At 42.2% G+C, this 19,383-nt stretch overlaps 1 protein-coding gene across 1 annotated transcript in view; it reads right to left on the minus strand.

Moving 5' to 3' along the window:
- Positions 1-19,383, minus strand: part of LOC142939164 (protein MTSS 1-like) — a 41,979-nt gene that overhangs the window by 13,281 nt on the left and 9,315 nt on the right. The window contains exon 3 of the mRNA XM_076082384.1: positions 18,079-18,152. Within this exon, the coding sequence (XP_075938499.1) occupies positions 18,079-18,152 (74 nt within the window). The remainder of the gene's footprint in view (positions 1-18,078; positions 18,153-19,383) is intronic.

Genomic DNA, 19,383 nt, shown 5'->3' on the forward strand with positions numbered 1-19,383 from the left:
CTCCAACGCTGCACCCTGCCGTGGTGCTTCTCCAACATCTTAAAGTTGAAGTACATCAACAGAAGAGCAAAGACGGACGGAGTGCAAAAACAAATGAGCGCTTTCATCGGGCTGCTGTGGCTCTCAAGTGGAACATGAATCAGACGTGCAGGATTCAAACAGTGTGAACGCGGTGTTGCGTGATCTCGACCCAGTTTTACTGAGATCGATGCAATTCTCAGTCCACAGCAGTTAGAGAGAGAGAATGATGCTGCAGTGCTTCTATTAAGTGTTACAATTCATATACAAGAGTACATGTGACACTCAACGGACGACAATAAGTTGATATCAGTGCAGCCCGTCCAGCCACAAAGATTAATTCAATCATTTTGTAATCAAATATTTAAAATAAGCAAATGCTAATTTGTAATCATGTCGACGTTACTTCAGATTAAGTTTATTAATTCTTGTTTTCTCTTTCCCAACACGTGACGTCGAGGCTGCACTAGTTCAACACAAGCATCCTTTATTCATAAAGAACACTTTATTACTCGTAAACTCACAAGTGCTTTGAATTTTAAGACGCAATATAAAAATATAGGCATAAACAAAAGGACATGAGTAGCATAAACAACATAAATATAAGAATAAATACACAAGCATACAGCCAACCACACAGCAATAACAACAGAAAACTGATGTGTGTGTGTGTGTGTGTGTGTGTGTTATCAGGACGCAGCCGGGTTGGAAACTTAAGCCGAGTGCAACAAAAGGAGGATGATCATTTCAACAGAAACTGCTGAGTGGAGTGTAAAGTAATCTGGTGGTTCAGTGTTCTGCCTGGACAAGTTCATTCAGTGAGACATGAAGCTGCTCGTGAGTCTAATAGTTCTTCCAGTATGTTAAGCATCAGTCAGTTAATAACGGTAATAAGTACATCGTGTATTTGTACCGTTAATTCTGTATTAAAATGATACAACTAAAGGTACTTTGGGATGTGGAAACACTGCACAGTGCAGTTAAATACTAAAAAAATAAAAAGCAGGAACATTAAAATAAGTTGATTTTTCTTTATTTTTTGTGAATGAGTTCCCGTCCTGGTTCAAGCAGACTAGTTCAGTTCCTGCAGGGTCACAGTCAGTCGATTAGTTCCTGGTCAATTCAGCTGATTGACCCGACTGTGGGCTCCTCACGCTGGGCCTGTGTGTGTGTGTGTGTGTGTGTGTGTGTGTGTGTGTGTGTGTGTGTGTTGACTGGCACTGAGACCCGATTGACCCAAATTGAGTGGGACAGAGCAGCGTCTCTGTCTGAGCTGCAGCTGCAGCCTGAACGGCCTCGAGGCTCCGCAGCAGCTCATCTGCATGCGAGACTAAAGTGGACCGGTTGAAACCCTCGGAGGAAGTCCTGATCACGTCAGCAGCAACAGACTCGTGTCTGAACGCGTTCGTGACACGATGAACTTTTCGACTAGTTTCCCTCGTGTCTGTACCATCATGTAAAAAACACATTTACCCTCAAGTTTAACTCGCCAAATAAGTTTGTCTCTAATGTGAGACAAACGTATTGATTTGTGTCCAGCTGTGCAAACGAGTACTCCACTGATTCAACACTCTGTCACTCAACACCTCGTAGTCTTTAACCGACGCTGCCTCAAGCGGCGTCACTCATCAGACTTCACAAAGCTCCTTCTGGAGACGCTGAAGACTGAAGCTCTTCCAGGTTGTGCAGCGGTACACTCACCGGGTAAAACCAGTGCAGGTCCAGAGAGAGCAAGACCTTAAGATTAAGATTAATGTCTCAGCATGGAATTAATACAACTATTAATAGGAGGTTGATGTATGTTTTTAAATACTTCTCTCTATTTCATCCCCTTTGTAAAGTGTTTTGAAAAGCTTATTAAATAAGATGTATTGTTATTATTAAAGGTTAAACTAGAGTAAAGGAAGCTTCAGTGAATATAATCCGACAGTCAGAGACTGAACGTAACCTTAATTTAAAAAGTAGCACAGAGTGAGCTGAACGATTTACCCCCCCCCCCCCCGAGACGAGATCTCTGAGCTCTCGACGCCGATAACCAGCCGAGGGAGTCGAGCTTTACGGCGAACAGTCGTGACCTGGAATCTATAAACCCGCCTCCCCGACTGGGATGTGAACTCAGCCGTCACATCCCAACAGGAGCCGCTCCACACAAACACTGGTGCAACTGGGATGAGGAACCGGAGCAGCTGAAGACACACACACAGAGAGAGAGAGACACACACACACACACACACACACACACACACACACACACACACACACACACACACACACACACACACACACACACACACACACACACACACACACACACACACACACACACACACACACACAGCAGGACAGCCAGTAAATCACTGCCCTGTATTGGGAGACTATATTTCTTGCCTTGTTGCTACAGGGAGGTTACAACCGGAGAGCTATTTTTGAGAACTGGAGCATGAGGGAAAGAGAGGAGAAGGAGAAGGACAGAGGACGGGATGAAATCATATAGTTAGGAAGAATATAGAAGGAGTCTGGTTGTTCAGTCACTATACGTGTTCCTTACTGTACTCTAGCTGTCACGCAAACAGTGTGGGCGGGACCTTGGGACATCTTTCTTTACCTTTTTCCTGTTTTCAGTTTCTCGGTGAAGCTCTTTTCCTTGTGTTCGGTCTCTCTTTAATAGGCGAGACCACGAAAACAAACAGGTGTAAATCTCTTTCTTTAATCAAACTAAACTCTTCCTGAAGCTCTGAGGTTCTACCCTCAAAGGTTCTTTGTGAGACTAAGGGTTCCATTAAGAACCTTTTTTAGAAGAAAGAGTTCTTTAAGGATTGTTGAAAGCAGAAGCAGGAGTAGCAGGAGAATGAGGAGTAGTTCCACAATAACGTAAAGTTGTAATGTCAGTTTGCTGCAGTCTGAACTGATCAGCTCTCTCTCTCTCTCTCTCTCTCTCTCTCTCTCTCTCTCTCTCTCTCTCTCTCTCTCTCTCTCTCTCTCTCTCTCTCTCTCTCTCTCTCTCTCTCTCTCTCTCTCTCTCTCTCTCTCTCTCTCTCTCTCTCTCTCTCTCTCTCTCTCTCTCTCTCCCTCCATCCACAAGGTCACTTTACCACTTCAATACATGTCAACAACTGTCGCCGCCGTCCGTCTCTTTAATGGCGAGTTAAAGATAATTAGTATTTCGTGGTATCGGTCACATTGAGATCAGCTGGAGAGACGAAGCTGCACACACACACACACACACACTTCTATTCAACATGAACTACTTCACACATGATATATATACATATATTGACATACATACATTGACATATATATATATATATATATATATATATATATTATATGTATATATATATATATATATATATATATACATATATTGACATACATACATTGACATATATATATATATATATATATATATATATATATATGTATATATATATATATATATATATATATATATATATATATATATATATATATATGTATATATATATATATATATATATATATGTATATATGTATATACATACATACTGGAAAGAAATGTAGCCACACTACTTTTCCTTCTCTCTGCCATGATGTTAATAACATTTGTTAAATTGAAATTTAAATCCCTCCCATGAGATCTGATCTGATATCCTATTGGTTCACACTAGACTGAGTCCTCACCGTATCACGTCCCTCACTCTCATTCCAACATGTCACGTCACTGATACGAGTCTGATCCACGTTTTACTCTACGCTCACAGCAACAAGACTCAGCAGAAACAAGTTGTGTGCTGACCTTTTATTGCCCTGGGTCTCACCTCTCAGGCTACAAACAAGATCCAGAGAGGCATTTGCAGGCGGTGCCACACTCACAACGATGTGTTGGCCTTCTTTTAACTCCTTTAAGTGGGTTTACGGTATGTGGGTGGGGGGGGGGGTTAGAGGAGTAAACAGAATTCCTCTGAGGTTGACGGGGTCGTACGGTCCTGGAATACCACTCACAGATCCAGGGAGGGAAGCAGGCCAGAGATGCCAGTCTTAGGATGCCTTCTGCAGTGTGTGTGTGTGTGTGTGTGTGTGTGTGTGTGTGTGTGTGTGTGTGTGTGTGTGTGTGTGTGTGTGTGTGTGTGAGGGGGGGTTACAGTACAGTCTTAGGATTCTTTAAATAGCCGTCCCGGGAATGTCTCCCCTCTCCCATTACGTCCTGATGTATCAGTTTGCTGCTGTTGGGATTTTTTACTTTCACGTCTCCGTGTCGTCCCGCCTCGAAAACATGACGGGCGATGTGACATTCTTAGGATTACTTGTTCTTTACGACTCTTTAGAATTAAAGTTTTAACTTTCTGGATCACACGCCTGCAAACTCTCTATTTGGTCAAATGTTCATCATTAATCTCAAACATGTGAGATTCAGAATGACTCGGAAGCTTCTCAGCCTGAACAGGTGGAGGTTTGGATTTGAGACTAAATTTGATTCGTTGTCTCGTTAAAAATATCTTTATTTTAACATAATTGAAGTCAGATTTCTGAGCGGAGTTCTCTTTCAAACAATCAAAAGCATTTTGACACCTCATATGTGTAAGTTTCTCAGTGATGTTGAATACATCCACATGTTTATAGATCATCGTCATCTATAGGAAACAAACATGTAAAATCTATATTTGAATATCCTTCAGACTTCCAGAAGTCATCGTGCGTGACCTCACATTTAAAAACACAAAATAACTTGTACTGCCAACAAATCAACAGGTTGTTTTGTGAATTAATTAGTTAATTGTTTAGCCAATAAAAGATCAGATAAGATAATCAAAAATAACCATAATTGTTTGGCGCAGCCAACAATCAAAACCAAAAGATATTAATTTAACAACGATTTCAAACAGAAAAAAACACTAAACTAAAGTTAAAAAGAGAAGTTTTGCAGGTGTTTGAACTGTATTTGCAGTATCACTTGTCTCGTTATCTCTCCCCATGATTCCTTGAATTATAAAACACGCGGCGGCAGATCTATCGGCCTCTGAGGAGCTCAGGAGGTTATTTGGGGAGATGTTCATGGACTGAGATGATCAGTTATTTCTCCTCCTCTGGCAGCTGAGAAAACACAACCACCGAGCAACTGGCTCAGAGGACGCGGAGACCAACCGACCTCCCGGCCATCACACACACTGTTCAGTCCCTCCCTCACACACACACACACACACACACACACACACACACACTAGACGGGTGGAAACACGTTTGGATCTACGGTGGAAACTGGAATGCAGAAACAGAATCCCGCTGGTATCAGACGCTCTTTAATCTTACACGTTTTAAAACAACGTCCAGCGGTATCGTCCGCAGCCTCGACGAGTCTCAGCCAACACACACGCTCTTTGAACTGAGACTAAAGCAAAGTAAAGAGACCGTTTGATTTGTTGGACCCGAGCTGCTGCCAGTCCCCCCCCCCCAGAGCAAAACCAGAGCTCTTATTTCACCACTAATCTGTAGTCTGACAACGTTGGCAGGCTGACTGTGAACACCCCCTGCCCTCTGAGTGTGTGTGTGTGTGTGTGTGTGTGTGTGTCAGAGATCTGCATCTGAATGCTAAAAGCTTGCCGTCACATCAGAGTTCAACCTCGTCTGCAGAGATGCTGCTTAGATCGCTGCAGTCTCAGTGAGAGCAGCACGCAAGTAGTGTAAAAACCGACACATCGGTAGTCACCTGAAGTGATGACGTGATGACGTTGGACTGGTTATCGTAGGCAAACAATCACTAGGAAGTCATTCTAGAGACTGAACAGAGCTTGAACGCATCATCATTTAACTCAATGCAACCTCCGTTAACGTTAGCTGTTAGCTCCGTTATTTAGCTGACCGCCTGTTGTTCACAATGTAGCATTATCAGGGAGATGTTCCACCATCACTGGGACGAGAGGACGATAGGAGACTGTACTGTAAACAATAACAATACAGTCACATGGTCCAGTTCTCGTGACATCCTGTATGTTCACTTTGTGCTTATAAATAACCAATATGAGAATATTATCTTTGTGTTATTGCTCATAAATTACAAACGTATTCAGTGTTTAACACGTCCAAACTTCCAGCTCCTCCACATCCTGAGCTGTGTGTTCTCACAGTATTTTATCATGAAATCATCTGAAAGTCTCAGCTGTACAACGGCAACGTGTTGACAGTAAACAAGGAAGAGAGAGAATAATATGTGTGTTGTGAGAGAAGGTGAAGCGTCTCTTTGTTGCTGTACTTTATCTCCACACACACACACACACACACACACACACACACACACACACACACACACACACACACACACACACACACACACACACACACACACACACACACCTGACTATTACATCCAAGTTAAAGACCTTGGAGAAAAGCAACAGTCTGCAAGTCTCTTCTCTTCGAACTCGGTAAAAGATATTTAGTTTATCATATATCATATATCAAAAGGAAAGAAAAGCAGCAAACTCAACAACAAATCTTTAATATTTTTGCTTGAAATATGACCAATGAATATGATAATATTCATATGTAAGAAGCTGCTTGGCAGTAAACCCAATTCTGATTAATCAATAATTGTCTGTCAATAAACAAAGATTTAAAAATACAGCAGATTCTATTAAAGTTAATTCTATTTTCTCTATTTTGTGATGCTGAGATGACATAAAAATCGAATGATGATACTGCAGCTTTGTCTGTCTGTGTGTCAGTAATGAACTGTGTGGGAGGTCTATGTTGACAGTAGTGCTTTCAGGTGTGTGTGTGTGTGTGTGTGTGTGTGTGTGTGTGTGTGTGTGTGTGTGTGTGTGTCATCTCCATGGAGCGATGGGAGGATCAAAGTGTGTCTGGTTTAACAGACGACAGCCAATCACAGACGAGAGAGAGCTGCCCGAACAGGCTTTTGAACACACACACACACACACACACACACACACACACACACACACACACACACACACACACACACACACACACACACACACACACACACACACACACACACACACACACACACACACACACACACACACCTCTATTCTCTGCCAGCATGTAATCTAACAGGTGTCAGATATAAATTACAAAATTTCTTTGTATAAAACTTTGTTTAACCTCAGTTGTTGTTTTTTTTTTTGGGTGGGGGGGGGGGGGGGGGGGGTTTGGTATCACAGCTCAGGCATCAACACTGAAAACACGACAACACCCGGACCTGAATATGAGTCTGATAACAAATGATGCTGCTTATTGTCACACACAAACACACCAAACAAAAGCAGTGTTTCCTCTCTCTCCACCTCTAACAAACACACCAACAACAGCTACGCTGCTCTGCTTTTACAGAGCGGAGAGGTTATGAAAATGTAATTGTTCAATATGTATAGCACGTGTAAAAATATTGTGAAATTCAATTCCAAAACAATTCCATTGTTTTCCTGTTTTTGTGAAATAAAGAAAGAAATACAACTTGCTTTTGTATGATTGACGGCGTATTAATTGTGTTAATAACTGCACAAAGACATGTTTGAGTTCTCTCTACTTCTAGCCATGATTGTGCTGTTTTTGTGTATAAATACACATATATATTATATACACAGTATATTCACACACACATACATAGAGATTAAAGGCATCAACCAATCATGTTGTGCGCCTGTCTGTCGGCTCTGTAGTCCGAACCAAGAAAGCAGACTTCATTACTCAACAAAGGTGGTGCAGACCAGATCCCCCCTTTCACAATAAAAGCCTGAGACATGTAATATTAGCAGCCGGCGGCGTGTAGAGGCCTTACAGCAGAGGGTTCATCTCTGCAGTGTGATTGTATGGTGGTGAATTATTAAACAGCTGCTCAACCTTTACAAACGGCTCCGACCTCCTGCTGGTCACCTTCGCCACCACAACCACAAGCTGCCTCCAACCAACGCGTTCTCTCTGTTTTTACTTCACTTTCAAGCTCACTTCAAATCATCAACAGTTTGATATTTATTCTTCTTTAACATCCTTCTTGTTCAGTTCATCTCTTATTTTCAGAATTGACTCTTATTTCTTAAGCAATTTCCTCAAAAGAAGCATGAAGACAGAGACTAAAGAAATAAACCCACATGAATTAACCTTGTATTACAACAGTGGACCAGCAGCTGGAGGGGAATCTGTTCCTCCTTCCTCGTCTTCCTCCACAGAGAGCTGCACACAGCCCGAGTCCAGGCCTGCAGAGGGAGCGCTTAATTATTCCCTCCCATGCTCCCTCAGACGGGTGGGGCCTCGTTATTAATTAGGAGCCGTTTGTGCAGGGGATGAAAAGAACACACACACAGCCTCACCTGCTGGGCGCCCCTGGTTAATAATTCAAACACACCCTCTGGCTGACTCACACAGACATCCAGAGCTGGTGTACGTATGTATATGTAGAGATGATGGGGACATAGAGTCACATTATTATGAGAAATTAAAGATGATCTGGTCTCATAAAGTAACAATATCACCGACCAGGATCATTTTCTTAGTTTCTAGCAATAAAGTTTTTTCTTTTTTGCAATTTCTAGGTTAGAATATTAAATGATTACTTTTATGTCCTTATTTAAGAACTTTAAAGCAAAAATGTTGAAAGTGTGATTTATTATCAATCTGGCAGACAGAAATCCAAAATAAGGAAATAATGTCTTTTTTTTTTTTTTTTTACTTTAATATTTTCCGGGATGCTTTTTCACAAAAACTCTTGTAAAATAAAGAAACAAACACTTGTATCAAAAACTAAGGGAAAACGTTATTGTTATTAGTTTTATGAAAAGACAATTTTTCCTTAAATACAAAATACTTCAATCAATTGTCAACTACAAACTAATCACAGATTTCAGTTTGAGTAATTAAACAGATTCCAGCTCCTTAAACGTGAATATTTTCTGGTTTCTTTGCTCCTCTGTGACAGTAAACTGAATATCTTTGAGTGACAATGAAAATAATCGTTAGATGCAACCATACAAAACAGTATTTAATGTGCACAAAATATCAAACAATTTACCTCCGATACTTGCAGCCTTTTGTAAAAAAAACAAAACATTTATGGACGGAGGATTGTTTTTTAGGTGTTGACATGAATCTACACTCTTACTAGCAGCTCTCCTGTCTCTGCACCACCATTCATGATAAACAGTGCACTTCTCAGATGGATGGAAACCTAACGTCTTCTATACCTGCTTTAGATCTGACGGAGATGAAAACTGTTACATCCCAGCTGTGTGTGAGCAGCTGCACCACTGGTGGAGAAACTCTCCCAGTAGATGTTGTTCTCCACGGCTGGTTCAGAGTGTCTCCATTCATTTGCATTAATTGGACGTACAGAACGTCTACATGCTCGCTCTCTCTCTTTGTGTGTGTGTGTGTGTGTGAGAATGTTTCTTAAACAGGGATCACATTCTCTGTGACGTCAAACCATGCAGCTGCTGCCGTTGCCTTTGGCGACGCCATACCATAATGAGGCCCTTTAAGACCACACACTGCTGCAGGCAGTCAGTTCAGTTCTGCTCTCACAAAAAAACACCCAGGGCTTCGTTTATAAAACTGACTTATGATCAGTTTTAGCTTCTCATTTTCAGCAGAAATCTACAATCACGTTGACGTGGAAATGATTTTTATCTCTGGGACCAATGTTCTACTTTTCTAAGAAGATCTTGAGACCTTGTTTGAGGACTCGGGCCTCCAGTCCGATGAGGACCAGGAGGATCCAGTTACTGCTGCAGCGTGACCATAGTCCAGTGTGTCTCTGCCATGTAACAGCCGAGCATCATCAGCAAAGAAAGACATGCAGTTTAATGTGGGATAACACATTGCTTCATTTGTTATCTTGTAATATAATCATATATTTTTTTCTTTCATATGCGAGAGCACAGAAAAACTGGTGACCAATCAGAGCAGACTGGGCTTTTTCGTGAGCGGCTCTTAAAGAGACAGGCGCTGAAACGGAGTGTTTCAGCCAGACGATGAATGCAGGTGTATTCAAACAGACAGCATGAGGAAAATAAAGTGATTTTTGAACATTAAAGCATGTTAAACATGTTCTAGTAGAAACCCAGAATACAAGTATGAACCAGAAAAGGAGCACGATAAGTCTCCTTTAAAGTCCGTTTCCACTCTGTCTAGTCTCTATCCAATCTGATGGAACAAAACTGCTCAGACTTAAAGTGGACTTATATATTATGGGCTGATTTGAGTATTTTTAGTTTGGAACCCAATTTTCCCTCAACCTCCCTCGTCTAATTCTTTTTCACTTAATGACTTCCTACATTTCCCAGAGTGCTTTTCATCAACTGAGAAGTTTGGGAATTGTAGAGCGACAGCAACTTTTGTTGTAACTCAAAGTCGGATGAGAAGTTTGGTTTTGAAGGAACTTCAACCTTCTGACTGAAAACCAGTTCAAGCTACTGACGACGTCCCACTGAATGAAGTCTGATCCAGCTACAACATTTGGTTTCTGGATCTCTTTGATCTGATTAACGATGTTACTGAACTGTGAAACGATGAATCACAAGAATTACATGATTATTCCTCCAACTGCTGGAAACTGGCGGTCATACAGAGTTTCACCCTCCTCGATGTTTTGATTTCTTCCCGGTGGACAAATGTTTGGGTCTTTTGTGTTTTTATTTTCTGCTTCAGGTCGAGTTGTTATTTTTATAATACAATTTGAGAAATTTGAGTAACACACATCTTAGTTAGAATGACTTCCTTGAAAACTTACTAAATCAAATAAACAGAAAATAGAGATAGTGTTACTTCCAATGTATTAATTGTGATTTATTGCTCCGCTAGTCTTTTCAGTTCACACAAAAATGTCTTTGTCTATATTTTTCTTCCACAAGTAAACATACAATTCAACAAATAACACTACCACTTTTGTCCATAGGGACCGCCAAACCAACACAAAATTAAAGTTCCTCATAGTAGCTTTAACAAGAAAAATAAAAGCAGCACCATGTATGAACTTCCACACATCAAACAGAGAGCTGCAGAGGACATTAGTCCCATTAACGAGTGAATATATGAAAACCTGACAAATAAAATATGAAGTAGGTGAAAGTTCACTCTAAATTACACATTCGTTTTCCATTTCAGAGATATTTCATGATCTGATCCTGAACCCTGTTAATTATTGATCCTTGTATGATTTATGTCTGGTTATAATAAATTTAAATGTAACATTAATCCCTCATTTATATCTTCTAGTTCCTTTCTTTGTCTCTTATACAGACATACAGAAATATGAAAGCTGTGCTGCGACCTCTGACCTCTCCATGTGATACTTACTGCTGTCACTGAAAGTTCTAGAGAGAGAGAAAGAGAGAGAGAGAGCGAGCGAGAGCGAGAGAGCGAGAGAGAGCGAGAGAGCGAGAGAGAGCGAGCGAGCGAGCGCGAGAGAGAGAGCGAGAGAGAGAGAGAGAGAGCGAGCGAGCGAGCGAGAGAGAGAGAGCGAGAGAGCGAGAGAGAGAGAGAGAGCGAGCGAGCGAGCGCGAGAGAGAGAGCGAGAGAGCGAGAGAGAGAGAGAGAGAGAGAGCGAGAGAGCGAGAGAGCGAGAGAGAGAGAGCGAGAGAGAGAGAGCGAGCGAGCGCGAGAGAGAGAGCGAGAGAGCGAGAGAGAGAGAGAGAGAGAGCGAGAGAGCGAGAGAGCGAGAGAGAGAGAGCGAGCGAGCGCGAGAGAGAGAGCGAGAGAGCGAGAGAGAGAGAGAGAGCGAGCGAGAAAGCGAGAGAGAGAGAGAGAGAGCGAGCGAGCGAGCGAGCGAGAGAGAGAGAGAGAGAGCGAGCGCGAGAGAGAGAGCGAGAGAGAGAGAGCGAGCGAGCGAGCGAGCGCGAGAGAGAGAGCGAGAGCGAGAGAGCGAGAGAGAGAGAGAGCGAGAGCGAGAGAGCGAGAGAGCGAGCGAGCGAGCGCGAGAGAGAGAGCGAGAGAGCGAGAGAGAGAGAGAGCGAGCGAGCGAGCGAGCGCGAGAGAGAGCGCGAGAGAGAGAGAGAGAGCGAGCGAGAGAGAGAGATATGAATGGAAAGACATTTCGAAACATCACCAGAGCTTCTGATCAGCTGTACGCTCAGTAAGAAGCTCAGCGTGGAGCTCAGAGGAAATGTGAGACGGGTTTTAAGTAAAGCAGCGACTCACAGCGAAGCTCCGGTTTCCTACTGGACCCTGAAGTATGTGAGCACATAGCTACTGTGTGAGTGGTATACAGTTAAGTGAGGTTATGAACATTGTTAATATTAGCATTGATATAAAATGACAAATCTCCCAGAACCCTCGGCTGCATGGCGCCATCATGGAGGTCGTCCGGAGAAGAGTATGTTGTAATGAAATGTAAATCATGCATGTGAGTGTATAAATAATCTCTTAATTAACCAACCAACCAGGCTGCAAACAGAGAAAATAAATAGAATAGTTCAGATCAATAAGTCGACTCAGCTAAATGACACAACATCAGCCTGATATTGTCCTGACTCGACAGACATTGGGGGTCATTGGCAAAAAAATGGACGTCTAGCCCAGAGGGTGCTCGTTTGTACCAGACGGCAACCTACGGTTCTGTCAATGCTTCATGTGTTAAAGCTGCATTCTCTCTCGTGTCCACCAGGGGGCGACTCCTCTGGTTGTATAGAAGTCTATGAGAAAATGACTCTACTTCTCTCTTGATTTATTACCTCAGTAAACATTGTAAACATGAGTTTATGGTCTCAATCTCTAGTTTCAAGTCTTCTTCAATACAGCATGATGTTCATTTAGTACATTATGATCCATTTAGAGTCAAACAGACCATAAAGCAGGGGATGCTTTAGGGCGGGGCTACACGGTGATTGACAGGTCTCTACCAGAGCACACGGCTGTGTGTGGAAGACCACTTCACTTTAAGTACTTAAGAAACAGCTGTGTAAATATATATATATATATTCATATACACAAACATTTACATATTTAGTGTGTGAGCCTCTGATCTGACCTTGATGAAAACACTAAAAAAGGCGCTGCCGTGTGGACTCTGCAGATATGACATCACTCACCTGCGACTGAGATGATATCATTAAATGACAAGCTGCCCAAGGAGGCCATCTGTGAGCCGCTGACACGCACGCACGCGCACGCACACACACACACACACACACACACACACACACACACACACACACACACACACACACACACACACACACACACACACACACACACACACACACACACACACACACACACACACACACACACACACACACACGTTTACAACCACCAACATGAAATCACTTCCTGTCTCTAAACGTCAGTCGTCCTTGTGATGACTGTTTTTTTCTCGCTCCCGTAGACGACGTGAAGTTATGAGACGCCACAGAGATCTTTACAGAATCATCAGAATAAAAACGATGACCAACTATGGCTTAAAAAAGGTCAAAGCTTCAAGACAAGGAAAGGAAAGAAGAGAACTACAAGTCCCAGAACATACTGCGGTCAGAAACATCCACTCACCGTGCTGCTTCTAGTTGCTACTGATGAGTGAAGTTAGAGGTGAGCATAACATGAACTTGATCTTTGGGTCAGATTCTGATCAGAACAAGCATTCTGTAAATGTGGTGTCTTAGCAGCTGCTGAGGCTCATGGGTACTGTAGTCCCATTCAACAGAACTCGTATTTTTCGAACACATGTGGCTGAATGGGACTGAATCCCTGGAGCTTAACATCTGGTGGAGCGACGGCTGTTATGCAGCCATGTTTTTAGAGACGTTTAACTACTTCACATATAATTAAGAAACGGTTACATCACAGATGTAGTGAAGTTATGGTGGATTCATGTTACAGTATGCTGTAGTTGATGCTGCAGTTGGTTTCTTACTGGGAGTCAGTTCAGGAGCTGTGAGAGGACCAGTGGGAGTTTTCTTTCCTCTCCTGCAGCATCACATCAGCTCCATATGCTGCTCAAACAAATCCCCCACGGCATGCTGGGAACGTTTTTAACCCCCGACAGCAACATCTGGCCTTTACAGCCTTTTGTGGCTCGTAAGCTACTGTAGTTCTTACAGACGGAGCCCTGAGAGAACGTGACTAACCCGGGAATGTAGTAGGGGTCCACTTCAGTTTACTGCAGTTAAATGAATGAGAGCAGATGGATCCAGGTGGAAAAAACTCATCTGGACGTCGGCTTCAAGGATTCACCACAAGCTTTACGGACGTGTTCAAGGTGAGGTGCCTCATTTTTCAACGTAGTATGATATCCTACGAAAAGTGAATCCTCATTTTTTCGTGCGTTTTCCGACAACAGTCTGCAACACTTCACCCTTTCCTCTCGTTACATGCACACAGTCTTTTCAAAGTAAAGTTCCGTCTTCACAGGAAACTCAGTTAGGTTTAGGCGACAAAACTACGAGTAAAAAGCAATTGATTGCGTTTAAATAACCACAGAAGCGTTGTTAGAAGTCTGCAAGTTACGACAATAAAACATCAATGTGGAGTTCTTGTTTCAACTTTGGTTTCCTGGCTGAAAGATCGCGTTTGTTGGATCCATCCATATATAAAACAGCTCGCCCTGTGTGTGATTTAGCGGCCTTTATACTAGCCTTTATCATCTCGTCTTTCTCCTCTTCCTCTCCTTACTCCCTCTCTCACACAGTCTCACCTTTCCTTCCAATATCTTCCTCTCCTTCTGTCTTCTTCATGGCGGCGCGGCCACTTAGAAACTTCCGGGTCATTTCACTCGGTGAGGAACCGACCTCCGTCCTTTCTGCCTCTTCTCCTTTACCCCGCCCCCCTTTCATCTCATTCCTTGGTATCTCTCCTCCTCTTCCTCCTCCTCCTCTTCCTCATATCCCACACCTTCATCTCCCTGAACTTCCTGTCCTCCCTTTCTTGTCACTCTCCTACCTCCTCGTCCTCCTCTGTCCGACCCAGTTACCAGGTGTTGACATGTTGTCGGCGCTCACCGGCCCTTTAAGGGCGTAATTCTCATCGGCAGCAGGTTGCTATGGTAACCGTGGACCGACGCACGCACGCACACACACACACACACACACACACACACACACACACACACACACACACACACACACACACACACACACACACACACACACACACACACACACACACACACACACACACACACACACACACACACACACACACACACACACACACACAAAGAGAGAGAGGAGGATACGCTGCATCTTATCTTCATTGTGTTTGTTTTCTTGGAAAGTTCCTGGAGTTCAAATATATATATATATACAGTATGTATATATGTATATATATATATATATAGTAGCAAAATATAAATCAGATAAACCCGCCTGCAGCGTTTTGGTCTTTTAAAAAAATCCCTTTCCTCCATGTTTTTATTAATAAATGTATAAATGAGTGTGTGAGTGATGAGTGAACAAACCCCTCTGTGTGAACCTTCAGCACACAGAGAGGAATGAAAGAGTGAAGTTTGGTGAATGTAAGAGCTGCTGAAGTGGAGATTTATCATCAGAGTCTGAGAACAAACTCATTTAGAGGAAACGTCCTTTAAAGAGACGTTTAGTTACATTACAGACATTTAGAGACTCTACAGGTGAACACATGAACTCATAGATATCACCATGAAACTTCACCACTTCATCACTCACATTAAGAGGAGTATTTATTGTATTACAAGTTTTCTGAAATGTTTCATTTAAATATGCAAATGAGGCATTATGTAATGGTGACTTTTGCTGAATTTAGGAGAAATCTACAGACGTAAACAGACAAAGTAGTAAAATAAAAACACCTAAATGTGAATTTTTTTATATTTTCTTTCCACTAGTCTGAAAAAAAGACCCTTCAGAGTCTCACTTTAATCTGCAGAATGATTCACGACCACGGTCGGTTACAAGGTGCCACTATTTGAGATATTTGGATGAGATGAGATTTCGGATCTTTTGCTCAACTGAATCCTGCAGTGATTTCCATCTTGTTGCCATGAGCACCAGCAGCAGCCGGCTGGACATGACAGCCAACAGCCCCCCCCCCCCCCCCCCCCCCCCCCCTTCATCCCTCCATCCATCTTTTTCCATCATCTCTCTCTCGCTCTCTTCCCCCATCGCCATCTGCCCTCCATCTTCCTCCTCTACCTCCTCTCTCATTTTTTACTACCTCTCCCTCTCACATCCTCGTCTCTTTCTAATCTGCCATTTCATCTGTTTTGGCCTAAATTTTCACACACTTTCCTTCAGCTCATACCATTTATTTCTCACTATTCATCCCTCCTCTTCCTCCTCCTCCTCCTCCTCTCTGATCAGACGGGGTATTCTGGTAGGAATGACATTTTCATTCAATAATTCAACACATCTGTCAGATTTGACTCTTTGTCTGCAGGTCGAAGATACAAAGTTTTTAAGCCAGACTATATATCTGTGACGTCCTTTATAAAACATGTGATTTTTAATAAAAATGAATGAATGAATATTGATATTTGCCTCAGAAATCCAGTAAATCCATTCTAACCTTTTAGGCCTGTGACCTTTTGTGAAGTAGTTTCTTCGGCGGCTGCACAATAAATTTTAATTCTATCGAAAAAAGTACGTGACAAACTGACGTAACTTAAGATATTTTACAAATAAACCCATCCACCCCCCTGGTTGGGTTTTTTCCCTGGTTCATGATTATGTCGATAACATCCAAAAGGATTTTGTGGCTTATCTACAGATTACAGCTCATTCATTGTTGCAGGTGTAGCTACAAACGCACCAATCTACCATCATGGTTTCTGTCATTCTGTGTCATGATGTATTTTGTGAGGTAGTCAAATGTTTTTGAAAATCTAATTGAGAAATGAGTAATTAATACCTAAAATCAAACACCGTAGATAAATGTAGGGGTTTATTCACACACTGTGAACATAATCCAGGCGACTATTTGTCAGCACAACATAACTGTGAAAACATTTAGTACTTGATACAATAGTTTAATACTAAATAAAGTTTAAAAAAAGAAGGGTTGTCTGGGATCAGGTGTGGCTCCACAAACCTCTAATTGTCCCAACAGTTGCTGAAAGAAACCAATAATTCTACACTTAGCTGTGCTCCAGGTGTAACAGCTATAGCACCACACACACACACACAGAGTCAATTACAGAGCGGCTGTGACCCAGAGCCCTAGAATCATCCCGGCATTGACTGATAGTTTCCTCGGCTACTGTTGTCATTGTGACAGCGAGTCAACTCGACAGGAAGCTGGCCTACATCCCACTGTGGGCACACACACACACACACACACACACACACACACACACACACACACACACACACACACACACACACACACACACACACACACACACACACACACACACACACACACACACACACACACACACACTTAAAGGTAAAGTTTCTCCAAAGCAAAATAGACAATCCATGGAGCTGGAGTTACTTAGAATGGTTGCCATGAAGGTTTAAGCACTGAGCTGCCCGTCAATCCTTCTGCTTCATCGAATCAATCCAGGAAGTAAACTCTATCGATGTTTCCAGTCTGGCGATCGGGAAGACAGCCACCTCCGATCATTTGTCAATAATGGAAACGTACAAATCAATAGAAAACGTGCAAACTGCTTCACCACAATGACAACACGGATCATTCTAGACCTTCCGGGGGGATTGACGATCACAAAGTAAGAGTCCACCATCATCGGTATATTGGTTTGTTATCGAGGTCATTTATCAGCATAAAGTCTGGATGATGTATGAGATGAAACAACACAAACTTTAACCAAAGTACCTGAAACACCCTTCACTTCAAAAGGATATCCAAACTGTCTCTTTAAGCTTCCTGCCCAACAGTTTATTACATTTAATTAATACTAGAAATTCAATTTCTGATCGGAAAAACAGCTTCGAGAGAAACTAAAACAAAATGAGTTATTCAAATATGAGGCACTGAAGAGAAGGAAACACACACACACACACACACACACACACACACACACACACACACACACACACACACACACACACACACACACACACACACACACACACACACACACACACACACACACACACACACACACACACACACACACACACACACACACACACACACTACCTCGGCTGTTGGTCGCCATGTCGGCCACTTTCTGAAAGGCGTCCAGGAAGGCTGCAACCGCGACGACCGTCGTCCTACGAGACACAACAGAGTAAAGGTTCGGATGAGGGAAGAAATCCTTTGAAGAAGGATTTTTAAAAATATGCAACAATCAACCAAAGTATTATCGCGATCACACACACATCAATATTTATCGACCTTTTTTTTGTCCACTGACTAAGAGAATATATTGATTCAGTTGTGATTGATTAGTCAATGTGACACATTTATTAAAATCAAAACATTTTCAGCTCTTCAAACGTTTTTTTTTTTTGTCTGTTTTATGTAAATTGGAAACACTTTGGTTCTTAGACTGTAAGTTGCAGACATCACTTTGGACTCTGCCACCTTTGGCTTGTTATTTCTGACATGTTATAGCCTAATTGATCCAAAATGTAAGTAGTATTAGTATCTTTAGGGTTTTGACAGGTTTGGAGCTGAACAATGAATTGAGTATTAATGGTGATAACGATTTTAGATTCTTGCAACTAAATGAGCTTGATGGTTAAAATGTGTGCTCTGCTCGTAGAAAACGCCACTGCATATCAAACCAAGCACTTCCTAAACTAACAGCCGGCCACCGGGGGGGCAATCCAGATGTTTTGGTTTCACTTTGGGGGGCTGTAATATGTTGTGTATAAATGTAGCTTCTTAACCCAGCTTTTCATATCATTTTCATCTCATTTGCATCTATTCTAGCAAATGTTTGCCATCACGTCCTCTAACATGTCATTGAACACTTATAATTGTGGGAGTTTACATGTATACAAGCAAGTTTTAAGGTACATTTTTAACGTTACACTGAATGAAACAATGTGTTAAAACAGCTGATCAACAGTAGACGACCGGATATAATGTGCGAAAGTAATGTTATGGCTCTTCAATCTCAGACGCAGATGCCCTGGTGTGTGTGTGTGTGTGTGTGTGTGTGTGTGTGTGTGTGTGTTTGGTGAGGAAGAGGATGACGGTTTGTAATCAGCTGTGACCTCTGGCCCAGTGCAGAGTCTCTGGAGGCTGCTGCTGATCCATCGCACTGATAACGACTTTATGGTGGCATCATTAATCTCTGCCAGCCACACACAAGGTTAATTGAGTTGTGCGTGTGTGTGTGTGTGTGTGTGTGTGTGTGTGTGGACAGATGTTAGTGGGTGGTTAATGGCCAGAAGGGGTGAGGGTATATGTGTGTTATTGTTTATGATGAATTAATGTATAAGTGTGTTTTTGCAGTTTTTTTTGTGCATGTTGGTGTGCGTACACAACCTTTAG

This window comes from Anarhichas minor, unplaced genomic scaffold (assembly GCF_050575085.1).
Source record: "Anarhichas minor isolate MPS153535 unplaced genomic scaffold, ASM5057508v1 ptg000094l, whole genome shotgun sequence".
Lineage (NCBI taxonomy): Eukaryota > Metazoa > Chordata > Actinopteri > Perciformes > Anarhichadidae > Anarhichas > Anarhichas minor.